The sequence below is a fragment of the Crotalus tigris genome, unplaced genomic scaffold, assembly GCF_016545835.1.
Source record: "Crotalus tigris isolate CLP2741 ecotype Arizona unplaced genomic scaffold, ASM1654583v1 scf7180000024341.3516292, whole genome shotgun sequence".
NCBI classification, from domain to species: domain Eukaryota; kingdom Metazoa; phylum Chordata; class Lepidosauria; order Squamata; family Viperidae; genus Crotalus; species Crotalus tigris.
Window position 1 is genome coordinate 3,013,935 of NW_024100511.1, and position 13,354 is coordinate 3,027,288.

The 13,354-nt window shown below is 37.4% G+C and overlaps 1 protein-coding gene across 2 annotated transcripts in view; it reads right to left on the reverse strand.

Annotated features, from left to right (window-relative positions):
- Positions 1 to 2,100: 2,100 nt before the first annotated feature.
- CBR4 (carbonyl reductase 4) overlaps positions 2,101 to 13,354 on the reverse strand; it is a 44,105-nt gene continuing 32,851 nt past the window's right edge. For both annotated transcript variants that reach the window (XM_039326514.1, XM_039326513.1), the window contains exon 6: positions 2,101 to 2,697. In XM_039326514.1, coding sequence (XP_039182448.1) covers positions 2,519 to 2,697 — 179 coding nt within the window. In that variant the 3' untranslated portion in view covers positions 2,101 to 2,518. The remainder of the gene's footprint in view (positions 2,698 to 13,354) is intronic.

Here is a 13,354-nt window from a genome sequence, read left to right on the forward strand (position 1 = left end):
TCTCCATAGGTTGTATGTAAATTAATTCTTCTTCTGTTGCTTTTTGGTCTGTAGAATGATCAAGTACGAGTCTGAAGGTCAGTTTGTAAATTTACAGTGAAATTTCTGTTTATTATTTCTGCAGTTCTCTCTCTTATTTGGGAACATATTTCCTCAGTAGCTTCATAATTTTTTTCCAGTATGAGTTTACAGTTGAGTTGTGAGTATGATTTCTCCATTTCAATAGTAAAACAAACAAAAAACAGTTACAATTAAATTTCTCCACAAGATGTCCTCAGTAAACTATGAAAGTCTCTTCCAGAAATCAAGAATGAGATTAGCAAAGTCAGAGCTATGGAGTCTCTTTTCCACCTTTTCCTAACAGAGTTGTTGTTGTTTTTTTCAAACAATAAATATTTATCCCTTTAAAAAAGTAAGTCCAAGACATAGGAAGACACTATCCTCCAGCTTAGAAGATATAATAATAAAGTTTTATGACGATTTTTCCAGAGCCCCCAAGTAGCCAAAAGTAAAAATAGTCAATAAGAAGTTTTTTCCTTTGTTATGGAAAGCTCTTTTCCCTAGATAAGCAAAGGCAGCTCTTTCAAAGCAGGGAAGTAATTCCAAAAGGCTTTTGACAGGAGAGTGGTTAGGCAGAAGGAGAGAGGGAAAAATCTCACCGGGATCATCCATGATGGTTTCTTAATGCTTAGATGTTCTTTTGACTTTCAGCTGGAGCAACTAAATAATCGGCCATGTTACTGGTCGATCTTTCTCTCCGTCGGCCCTGAGGAGCTGCCTCGGACCACAGAAGGAGCTACCTCCTCCCCCCGCAATCAACGAGAGTCCTCCTCATCGGTAGTCACCCTCCAGGGTGACTTTTTGACCCGATTAAGGGTCTACTGGCAGAGGAAAAGCAGGTAACGAAGAGAGAGAGCCTCCTCGTGTGCCCACAGCCACTGCAACCCAAACCGGAAGTCCTCAGCAATTCAATCTTGACACTTATTTATGTTATGGCTTACAATAGTCAAAATAGATAAAATGTATCTTTTCCCGTTAAAATGTATTCATTTTTTATAATTAATTTCAAAATCATACAGTGTAAGTATTCCAAATTTATCTGGACCCTAATATGTTTATAACTTTCTTTGATCAAAATCTTATTTAGCTTTATGCCATTTATTTCAAAAAATTTAAAGTTCTTAAGCTTATTTTTCTTCAGAGTTGAATTTAAAACTCAATTGTTAATTTTTCAAACATTCTGAGGATCTCTAATAGTTTTAAGATTAGGTTAATATGTAATTTCTGAAGTGATTAGAAAGTGAAGTTTTCAAACCTAATGTCCGTTAAAATGTTCCACCACAATTGTGAACAAGATAGCTAATCCTGTCATCCCCCACCTCTCAAATTCACTGAAAACCGCTGTATTGCAGCGTCCTTACAACAAATGTCTAGAGTACTTGGGGAATGATTTCCAATTCTCTTCTTATCTAGAAAAGTACCAAGGAACCAGTTCATTCACCGGTTTCTTGGTCTTTGCTGTGGTTGTCAGGTTTGCTTTTGCAGTCTTTGGTTTGCTATACCTCCCCCAAAATCCACCCTAATTACAAATATACTTGCAAACTTTATTAGAAACTACTTAATAGGAGATCTGTATTACATTTGTGCAGTATTCATTGTTTTCTACAGAGTGGTATTATTGACTTTTCAACATTAAGTTTCATCAGTTATATAAAAGTTATATATCAAGTATGAAAAAAATCCCTACTTTATTTTCAAAATATATGATAAATGAGCCCATTTTCAAAGATGATGTATTAGCTCCTCTTAATAGTTAACAGAACTGAATTTTGTGTCATCACATAAGTAAACTGATTTATGGTACCAGTTTTTCAGAAATAAACCTACTTTGTTTGATGACAGGCTTGGGTTCATGAAAACATATACAATAAATTAATTAGTTTTTAAGATATCAGTGATTTAAAAAATAATTCAGGTAGAACAATCTGGAGGTATTGGGCAGAAGGGGTCAGAGGATTTGTTTCCTATTGGTTTATAGTAGCTAGGGAAGGAAGAAGGAACGGTGTTCTTACCATTTATTTCTTTGCATTTTATTTTCTATTGTACTGGGCAGAGATTAATTATGCCAACCTCCAGGCTGACATAACATACTGTACTATTCCAGTTCTATCATTATTTCAGAACATAACAAGAGAACCTAGAATTCTGCAGATCTTCAACTAGCTCTGAAGGTTGCCCTCCACATAGACAGAAGCCTTTCTGGGCCATCTCATAAAAATTTCAACATATACAATGTTCTATTAACCAGTCTTGCAAAAAAAATACAATACTGTTTTAATAGATTTTGGAATATATTTATTTTAATCCTCTCTTATATTTCCAAATACAACTAAAATGGAACCTAGTTATCTTTTGTTTCTTTTAATTTGAATTAAAATATAATAAGATGGATATTGCTTCGATCTCTTTGGAGATTTTTAGAGTAGCTGAATAACTTTTCATGTAGAATTCATAGTGTTTAAATCAAAAGCTGCAAGCCTCCATCTATAACCAGAACAAGGCCTGTTACATAAGGAGTTTCTAAAAGGAATGCAATACTTTGAGCAACTTCCTGTGGCTGCCCAAATCTTCCAAGAGGAATTGTTTTTTTCAGCTCTTCTTCTTTCAAATGGGTTGTCATATCTGTATGAATGAAGCCTAAAAAAAGAGAAGGGAAGAGTTTATGAAATAAAATTCTCCTGACATTAGTGTCATATGGCTTCAAAATTTAAATATCACTGCTGGACAACTAGGAGTCATTTCAAGAAAAAACTTTGCATCCAAATTAGCAGAAACTTATTAAATCGATAGTGCACTGCAGAATTAAATAAAGTTTCCTTTACATAAAGGTTTGGCGAGAACAGATAAGTTACCAATGCTTGACAACATATTCAGGTTTAAAGTGAAAAAGGCACTCATACACAGATCTGAGGGAGGGTCATTCCATGTCAAGTGGTCTGGGGGTCCCTTCTCGACCATCACAGATTTTGATGAAATTTTGTGTGAACATGTGCACACATCACCAATGAACATTGGTAAAGTGTTACGTTTGCCAATGCAATACTTGCAGAGATATAGTCATTTGTTTGACCCCATACCGCAGCCTTCTACAGTATGACTCTGAGATTCCAGCAACTTTGAGACATAATATCTCCAGCAATATTTTGTTGAGAGAAACAAAACTTGGCCATCTTGTACAACTTTTTGTGCTCTATTAAATAAAATAATAAACACATTCTCATGAGCGATCTCCATCTAGATAATTTGGAGCAAAGTTGGCTGAAAATACTGTGGTTCAAAAAAAAGTTTAAAGTTTGGCTTTTTATATCTCTGGAAGGAAGGTATGATAAACGTGAAACTTTGCGTGTAATAACTTAGCAACACAAGGTTTTCAAATATAAAATTTCATTTTCCAACTGCTTTCCAATAGTTTACAAATTGAGTGTAAATTTGACGTTTTTTGTAAAAACACCAAAAATAGGGTATTTTCAGCCCGCTTTTACAAAAAAAAAGACCTTCTGGAAACTCTGTTAAATCATTCTCATTAGAAAGACATGTTTCAACCCCCCTAAAAAAGTAGGGTTGGTTCTTCATCGCTGACATATAAAGCCCTAAAAATAGGGAGAAAGTTGAGGACATTGCTATGGCAACATCACATTTATTCTATTTTTTTGTCTTGTTTGTTTTACATAGACATCATTACTACTATTATACTGCGTTGGTCCATGGTGACATTGTCACTACCAGTTCAGGCACTTGAACCAGCAACCCCGTCACCATAGGGGCATGCCTGATAGCCGTGCAACACCAGTTATGGGTGGGTTTCTTGGTTCAGGATCCCAAGCCTGTAGTTTGGTTTCTTCCTTCAGGTTCCAAAGCCTTGTGTGGGTATCTGTCCGGTTCCCAAGCCGACGATTGGGCAATTTATCCTAGGTTCCCAAGCCTAAAGTGGGTATCTTATATGGTTCCCAAGCCGAAGTCCATACTGTTCGTACGAAGTGCCAAATTCCAACGATCACTTATTTATTATTGAATTTACGTGCCACGTTCTTTAGCGTTGCTTTTGGGAATTGATACTATCGACCTGACGACATAACTGAAGACGCTGGAAGCATGCAGATAAGATGTGGTTCTGGAACCCCACAAATATCTTGTCTTGCAGGCCAATAAAATGAATGAGCAGGGCCTCGCTGATGCATAAATGTTACCAATGCATCATTTTGTTCGATCAAAATTTCCATGATGTTGCCTACCCACCATTTTTTGTCATAAATGCAGGCAACATAAAAACTGGGAAATATGTCGGCCAATTTTAAATTCGGATCGACGGTATTGGACATTTTCGCCACAAAGTTAATCGTGTCATTTGAAACTTTGCTGACAGAAATCGAATTTGAATCAACTGGCACAAACTGGTGATGATCTCTTGTGCCAGCTATTGTGCTACTAACTTTCCATCTTTCATCTTGCAGCATCCTGCTTTCTTCAATTTCTTCCTTCGGAACATATATATATTTAATTCCGTGAATGTTTCTGTCGCAAAAGTTGAACAGATCTGTTGGTGTCAGTATTCGGTTGGTTGATGGTCGCTGGAGGCTGGCTCGAGCAGCCAAACGTTTAGTTGTGCCACCAACTCCGTTACATGGTGATTTGCCGTGACTTGTGCCAAAAAAATTCCATTCAACCTCAATTTTGAAATCATGTTTGTGATTGCACAGATTGACGAAATTTTTGTCATTTTTGTATTGCACCGCTGAACCGTCACTAAAGTAGTATATTCTTGTAATCTTCATTTTAGTTGTCAAAAACTCAATCAACGTCCGAATGAATACGTGCACAGAAACTGTATCATGTTTCATATATTCAGAAATTATGCAACAGTTGACAATTTGTAGTGCGCCATCTTTATCAACATAATAAGCGACGAACAGATGCAGTGTGGCTTGCAAATTTTCCCAGTGAAAGCCTTGAACAGCATTTTGTACAACAAATGAGTAATTCTCCACAAAATCCATCAGTACAATCAGTTTGGTTTCTTTCAGGCCGGCTTTCAACGACTTCAAATATTCGCTTTGATGTTTTGAAACGAAGTGGTGGCCAGTCAGTTTCCACATTTTGTTAGCGTGTTATTCGATGAAGCCATCAACAGTGAGAACATTTGTTTCCAGCGTTTCATGGTCAGTATGAACCCATTGTTTGAATTCTATTGATTCTTCTGAATCCCAGTCCTCGAATATTTCGTCCAAATGTGCTATCAGTGCCTCTTCAACAAGGCAGTTTTGGCATCGCTGCAACATACAATCTTTATGTTTAGATCACAAACTGTCTTTCCCATGAGCAGCTTGTAGTCCTCTTTAATGTTGGCACCTTGTAGCATAAGCTTAACATTTTGATGAATGGTGCAGACGCAGACGGGATGTGTGCCTGAGGCACAGACGGTGACACCACTTTGTTCTGAGTTCACAGAATTTGGAGAAACCAATTTCAGTACCATATTTGTTTTGATATACAGAACATACAGTTCTTTCAGATTGCACAATAACAACCACTTTTGTTTGTGAACCTTGACGCCATCAAGCTGAAACGGAAACACAATCCTTCTTGCTGGGGCACATCCTGTTAAATTCGTCATCCTTATAGAAATCTCGAACTCTGTCGGTGATTTCCTTTGGCAGAGGTTTGCCAACTTTTGCATCTGGTAGTGCACAAATGCCTCTTTCTTTAGTTTTCTTGCTGTTTTAACCATACATTCTGAAATGTCAAACGTTTTTGCTGTCACCGGTATCAACCAACTCTTTGGGGCCAAAGTCAATAATTGAACTTTCATCAATCTATCAGATATTTTAATTTTTGTTTTCATGTCTTTGATTAGTTTTGTTTTCATGTCTTCGATTAGCATAATCCTGGCATGACTGGCATTCCTTAGCAGCAGACTCACTAGTTTGTCCAATATCTTCAGCTGCTACTCCAGCAGCTAACATTATTTTGTTTGCTACCACTTTCTGCATACGTTCAATTTTTTGTTTCACATAGCCAGTTTTATCCCTACTGCTCAACTTCCGAATTTTTAACAGAGAAGTCCCTAAATCGGTCAAATTTTGATTAACAGTGTCAGAAATGTCCAAATCGTAATTATCTGACGACGAAGAATCTGACATGCTTTGGACCACGGAAACATATTTGCCTTTACACTTGGAACAAATCTTTTGACCCGGCTTTACATTTGTTTTCGCCCCTTTTGTTAAATCATTGGACATGGCTAGATCAACTTTCAACAGCCCATGTTTAGCTACATGATTTTGTTTGTCAAATGGGTTGCAGCACAACTTTTGCTTCATGTCGTACTTTTTCAGATACATCGCTTTGCGATACAAACAGATTTGGTCATCGTCTGTGAGCTCAACCTCCGACCGCCGAGTAATGAGTATTTTTTCTTTGGCGGACAAACTGTGCACATAATGCAGCCCACTTTCATTAGAATAAAATGAACCATGGTGGCAAGTTGATGACAATTTTTCTCCAACAGCGCATTTGGGCAAAGTTGACTCATCGACATCCATTTTGCATATTATGGAAATTCGCAATAATATAAAGTGTACTACTGCAAAATCTGAAACACAGAAGTTATATAAGGTTTTAATGTTATGATAGAAATATGACAACTACACCTGTACAGTTTAGAATCCTATAGCCACAACAATGCTAACGTGTGGCATCACTAAAGTACTTACAGCACATTTAACCGCTGTCATTAATGTAGAAGCATCGCTAGAAGACTAACAGATTGATATAGCATGCAAGAAATGAATTACACAATTTAAATTCCAGCATAAATGAAATGACAACAGCACAATATAAAAGAATGCATGATGACGTATATGACATTGTCATAGCAATGTCCTCAACTTTGTCCCTATTTTTAGGGCTTTATACGTCAGCAATGAACCCTACTTTTTTAGGGGGTTTGAAACATGCTCTTTCTAATGAGAATGATTTAACAGAGTTTCCAGAAGGTCTTTTTTTGTAAAAGTGGGTTGAAAATACCCTATTTTTGGTGTTTTTACAAAAAACGACAGCTTTACACTCAATTTGTAAACTATTGGAAAGCAGTAGGAGAATGAAATTTTATATTTGAAAGCCTTATGTTGTTAAGTTATTACACGCAAAGTTCACGTTTATCATACCTTTCCTTCTAGAGATATAAAAAGCCAAACTTTAAACTTTTTTTTGAGCCGCAATATTTTCAGCCAACTTTGCTCCAAATTATCTAGATGGAAATCGCTCATGAGAATGTGTTTATTATTTTGTTTAATAGAGCACAAAAAGTTGTACAAGATGGCCAAGTTTTGTTTCTCTCAACAAAATATTGCCAGAGATATTATATTTCAAAGTTGCTGGAATCTCAGAATCGTACTGTAGAAAGCTGCGGTATGGGGTCAAACAAATGACTATCTCTGCAAGTATTGCATCAGCAAATGTAACACTTCACCAATATTCATTGGTGACGTGTGTGCATGTTCACACAAAATTTCATCAAAATCCGTGATGGTCCAGTAGGGCATTTTTCTGATATCAGACCACTTGACATGGAATGATCCAGGAGGTTTCTGTACTTCCACGTATGCTACATATGCAAACATACTCTTATGAAATTTCATATATGACATAGACCCAAAAACACACACATACATAAAAATAGAAGGCAATTCATATTCATAGTCTTAATATTTATTTGGATGCTCTTTCATCAGTCTGACAGTTCTTAGTTGGGCTTGCACCAAATAAAGTATTTGCAGAATTGTAATTTTAGCAGAGTATAATGAAGAAACATACGAATTTAATAAAATCAGCAGCGACTATGGCTGAGAAATATATATTTTTCTTGGATGTAAAACTGGAGGTTTTACTCAAAAGGTATAGTTTGAAAATGGTAGTAGTATGAAAACAGTTTATCATGAGAAGAGAAATCTATTTATATGTACCAATATATGTTGCTCAACCACAGTACCACAGTATCTTCACTTTTTCTTTAAAATGTACGCATGCATTTATATTATATATGGACATACTTTCAGGTACAGTATCCAGTATTTACTCCTGCTATTTAACACCATTTGGCAGGATCTCAAAAAAAAACTTGTGTGGCCACTTCAAGTGCCTCCCATATGTGTGTACAAGTACATTCAACAATCAGGACTATCACTGAAGTAAATTTGCCATCATCTGGAAAAAATTGTATACACTACAAGTACCCCTAGCAACCATTTTAATTTTCTTTAACTACTGAATATCAAGCTGATATAATTGTGAAATAGAAATTTTGGAGAAATAATAATAATAGTAGTAATAGTAGTAGTAGAAGTAGTAGTAATAATAATAATAATAGTAGTAATAATAATAATAATAATAATAATAATAATAATAATAATAATAATAACAACTGTATACCATCAAACATCCACATCTGCCTATCCCAGGTCCTGGGTAAGGACACGATAGGTAGACAAAATGCCAAATCCAATCTGAACATCTGGCTGACTGTGCGATGATCCAAAATAATAATATTATTATTATTAAAACAATCTCTTTCCACCTGAGCAGAAAGGAAACCGCCCCAATAGCAGAGGAACAAAAGATCAACTCCTAATAGACAAAATGATCTTGGAAAACTGCAAGAGAAGGAAGACCAACCTGAATGTGGCATGGATTGACTACAAAAAGGCATTTGACTCTCTGCCACATGATTGGATAATAAAGTGCCTAGAAATCACAGGAGTCAGTAGAAACATCAGAAAATTTGTGGAAAGATCGATGGCACAATGGAAGACACAGTTGCAGATCAATGGTGAGAGGCTGGGAGAGGTTAATATCAAGAGAGGAATATTTCAAGGAGATTCATTATCACCATTACTATTTGTTATTGCACTGTTTCCTATGTCAACAATACTGAATAACTCAGGACATGGCTATCAAACATCAAAAACATCTGCCAGACTATCCCACCTCCTTTATATGGATGATCTGAAGCTGTCTGGAAAAACATCATCTGAAATAGAATCACTGCTCAACACTGTCCGTATATATAGCCAAGATATTGTAATGGAGTTTGGCTTGGACAAATGTGCCACACTTACTATCAAAACAAGGAAAAATAGTGAAAACTGAAGGAATCAAGATGCCCCACGAAAATAACATTAAGAGTCTGGATGAGGAAGATTACTACAAATACTTGGGTATCCTTCAAGCTGAAAACATCAAGCACACTGAAGTCAAGAAAAAGATTAGAGGTGAATACATCAAGAGAGTGAAGAAAATCTTAAAGTCCAAACTCAATGGAGGAAATACCATAAGGGCAATCAACACGTGGGCAATCCCAGTCATTAGGTACACAGCTAGAATAGTGGACTGGACTCAAGCAGAACTAAAAGCAATGGATAGGCAGACCAGAAAAATAATGACAATGAATCATGCCCTTCATCCACGCAGTGACATTGATCGACTTTATCTACCAAGGCAAATAGGTGGGCGTGGAATGTTACAAGTACATCAGATGGTTGAAGAAGAAAAAATGGCTTTGGAAGAATATCTGAAGAACAATGATGAAGATGCACTGAAATTAGTATATCAGGAAGGCTTACTAACTACTGGAGAGACCAAACTGGCCTACAAGAAAGACCAAATGAAGAACAGAATAGAGGCATGGGAAGACAAAGCACTACATGGCCAATACATGAAAAAAATAGCTGGGAAAGCAGATAATAATAAAACCTGGCAATGGCTAAGAGCAGGAAAATTGAAGAAAGAGACCGAGGGACTAATTCTGGCTGCACAAGACCAAGCCTTAAGGACAAATGCATACAAAGTCAAAATTGAGAAGACAGCAACAGACAGTAAGTGCCGCCTATGCAAAGAAGCTGAAGAAACAGTGGACCACTTGGTAAGCTGTTGCAAGAAGATTGCACAGACTGATTACAAGCAGCAGCATGACAAAGTAGCAACAATGGTGCATTGGAAGATCTGCAAAAAATATCATTTGCCTGTAAGCAAAAACTGGTGGGATCATAAAATAGAGAAAGTCATAGAAAATGATAAAATAAACTGCTCTGGGACTTCAGAATTCAAACAGACAAGCACCTGCAACATAACACCCCAGACTTAACAATTTCGATAAAAAAGACAAAAAAGTCTGGATAGTGGACGTGGCAGTGCCTGGAGACAGCAGAATAGAAGAGAAAGAACTGGAGAAGATAACAAAATACAAAGACCTACAAATAGAAATAGAAAGACTGTGGCAAAAGCAAGCAAGGGTACTACCAATAGTAATAGGCTCCTTGCGGGCAATCCCAAAACAACTGGAGCACCACTTGAACACCATTGGCATTGACAAATTCGCTATTAGTCAATTGCAAAAGGCGGCCTTACTAGGAACTGCTTCCATCCTGCGACGATATCTGTAATACCATCAAACATCCACATCTGCCTATCCCAGGTCCTGGGTAAGGACTCGATAGGTAGACAAAATGCCAAATCCAGTCTGAACATCTGGCTGACTGTGCGATGATCGATAATAATAATAATAATAATAATAATAATAATAATATCTGTATACCATCAAACATCCACATCTGCCTATCCCAGGTCCTGGGTAAGGACTCGATAGGTAGACAAAATGCCAAATCCAATCTGAACATCTGGCTGACTGTGCGATGATCCAAAATCATCATCATCATCATCATCATCATCATCCCCCAGTGAGGCACTATCTTGATGTGGTTGTGGGGCTTGTGTACTCTGAGAAAGATGAGAGCTATGCCAGAGGTTCAACCATACTGGACAGGTCTCATCAGAGGAGTCAGACAAAGAGTGTCTCTCCCATAAAAAATATGGTGAGACGTAAATTTCAGAATGCCATACCGGCTCGGACGTCGCCCGGTTAACAAGGTCCGCGCTAGATACTGGAGTTCCTGGATATCTGGTGAAAAATGGGTTACAGGACTCAGGACTGTTGGCTGAGCAACCAGGGCCAGCAGCTGCAGAACTACTGGAAGAAAAGGTGTCTACCCGTCGCAGATACACAGTGATGGAAAACAAAGAAATAATGATCTGTTACTACAGATCAAGTCCAACAAGAAGAGGATATCTAAAACAAATGCACCAGTTCTGGAAAGAACAACATCCAGAATCAGAAATAACAGAACAGAGACTAGCAGATCAACGCTGATTTATAACACGAAATAAAGTATTCACAGAAACAGAATTGGACGAACTGCAAAGGTTTACCCAGGGCAAAGAAATCAAAGCCTTACCAGAAGTAATTCAGAATGTAGAGGCAAACCAGGGGAGTTGGCAGTGAAGGAATCCAGCAGAGATATACAACTGTTCTCATTTGGAAACCAGGCACCTCTTCCTCAGGAAGAACAAAACCCTCTAACTAAAGAAATAAAAGAATTGAAACAAAGAATAACTGAGCATCTAGAACAGCACAAAAACAACAGAATAAGGCTGCCTGCATTGAAGCTTGTTCCAAAGAAACAGCTAGCACAAGCATTAAAAGATGCAAATACTGCAATATCAAGTATAAGCACCAATTCACTGCAAGAAACAAACCAACTAATGTACAGCACAGCTGCAGTTATAACTGAACACCTAAGATGCAAAATCAACAAAGAAGAAAAACAAACAGTGCACCACAAAAATGGAAGGTTAGACTAAAAAATAAGATCACCAAGTTAAGATCACATGCAAGCAAGCTAGAACAGATGAAAGAAAAGAAGCTGAAGAACAAGAAGACCAAAGAATACCTAATCAAGAAATACCACTTAGAAACAAGGAAGATCAAGGAAGCACTGGAAATAATAAAGCAACAAATAACAGCTATAGCCAGGAAAATCAGTAGATATGAAGCTCGAATTGCAAACTATAGGCAGAACCTCCAATTTCAATCCAATCAGAAACGTTTCTACCAATCCATCAATGGAGAAACTGCAAGGAATCAGTCAGTACCTGACAAGGAAGAAACAGTGCAGTTCTGGAAGCAGATATGGGATAACCCAAAGAAATACAACAAGGATGCGGCTTGGTTAAAAGAGGTGGATGCAAATAAAACAGAAGTTGAAATGAAAGAACTAGTAATAACAACAAAAATGGTAGAAAAAAGAGCAAGAAAATCAAAAATTGGTCAGCACCAGGTGAAGATGAACTGCATGGGTTTTGGTTGAAACATCTAACTGTTATACACCCACTCATTGCCAAGCAGTTCAACAATATACTACAAGGAGGAGAAATTGAAAAGTGGCTAACAACTGGGAAAACCTACCTAATAATGAAAAATCCAGCAAAAGGGGCAACACCAGGTAACTACAGGCCAATTACCTGCTTACCAACAACTTTCAAATTACTAACTGGTGTGGTAGCTGATGCAGTACAACAGCATCTAGTTGAAAACAATCTCTTTCCACCTGAGCAGAAAGGAAACCGCCCCAATAGCAGAGGAAAAAAAGATCAACTCCTAATAGACAAAATGATCTTGGAAAACTGCAAGAGAAGGAAGACCAACCTGAATGTGGCATGGATTGACTACAAAAAGGCATTTGACTCTCTGCCACATGATTGGATAATAAAGTGCCTAGAAATAACAGGAGTCAGTAGAAACATCAGAAAATTTGTGCAAAGATCGATGGCACAATGGAAGACACAGTTGCAGATCAATGGTGAGAGGCTGGGAGAGGTTAATATCAAGAGAGGAATATTTCAAGGAGATTCATTATCACCATTACTATTTGTTATTGCACTGTTTCCTCTGTCAACAATACTGAATAACTCAGGACATGGCTATCAAACATCAAAAACATCTACCAGACTATCCCACCTCCTTTACATGGATGATCTGAAGCTGTATGGAAAAACATCATCTGAAATAGAATCGCTGCTCAACACTGTCCGTATATATAGCCAAGATATTGTAATGGAGTTTGGCTTGGACAAATGTGCCACACTTACTATCAAACAAGGAAAAATAGTGAAAACTGAAGGAATCAAGATGCCCCACGAAAATAACATTAAGAGTCTGGATGAGGAAGAGTACTACAAATACTTGGGTATCCTTCAAGCTGACAACATCAAGCACACTGAAGTCAAGAAAAAGATTAGAGGTGAATACATCAAGAGAGTGAAGAAGATCTTAAAATCCAAACTCAATGGAGGAAATACCATAAAGGCAATCAACACCTGGGCAATCCCAGTCATTAGGTACACAGCTGGAATAGTGGACTGGACTCAAGCAGAACTAAAAGTAATGGATAGGAAGACCAGAAAA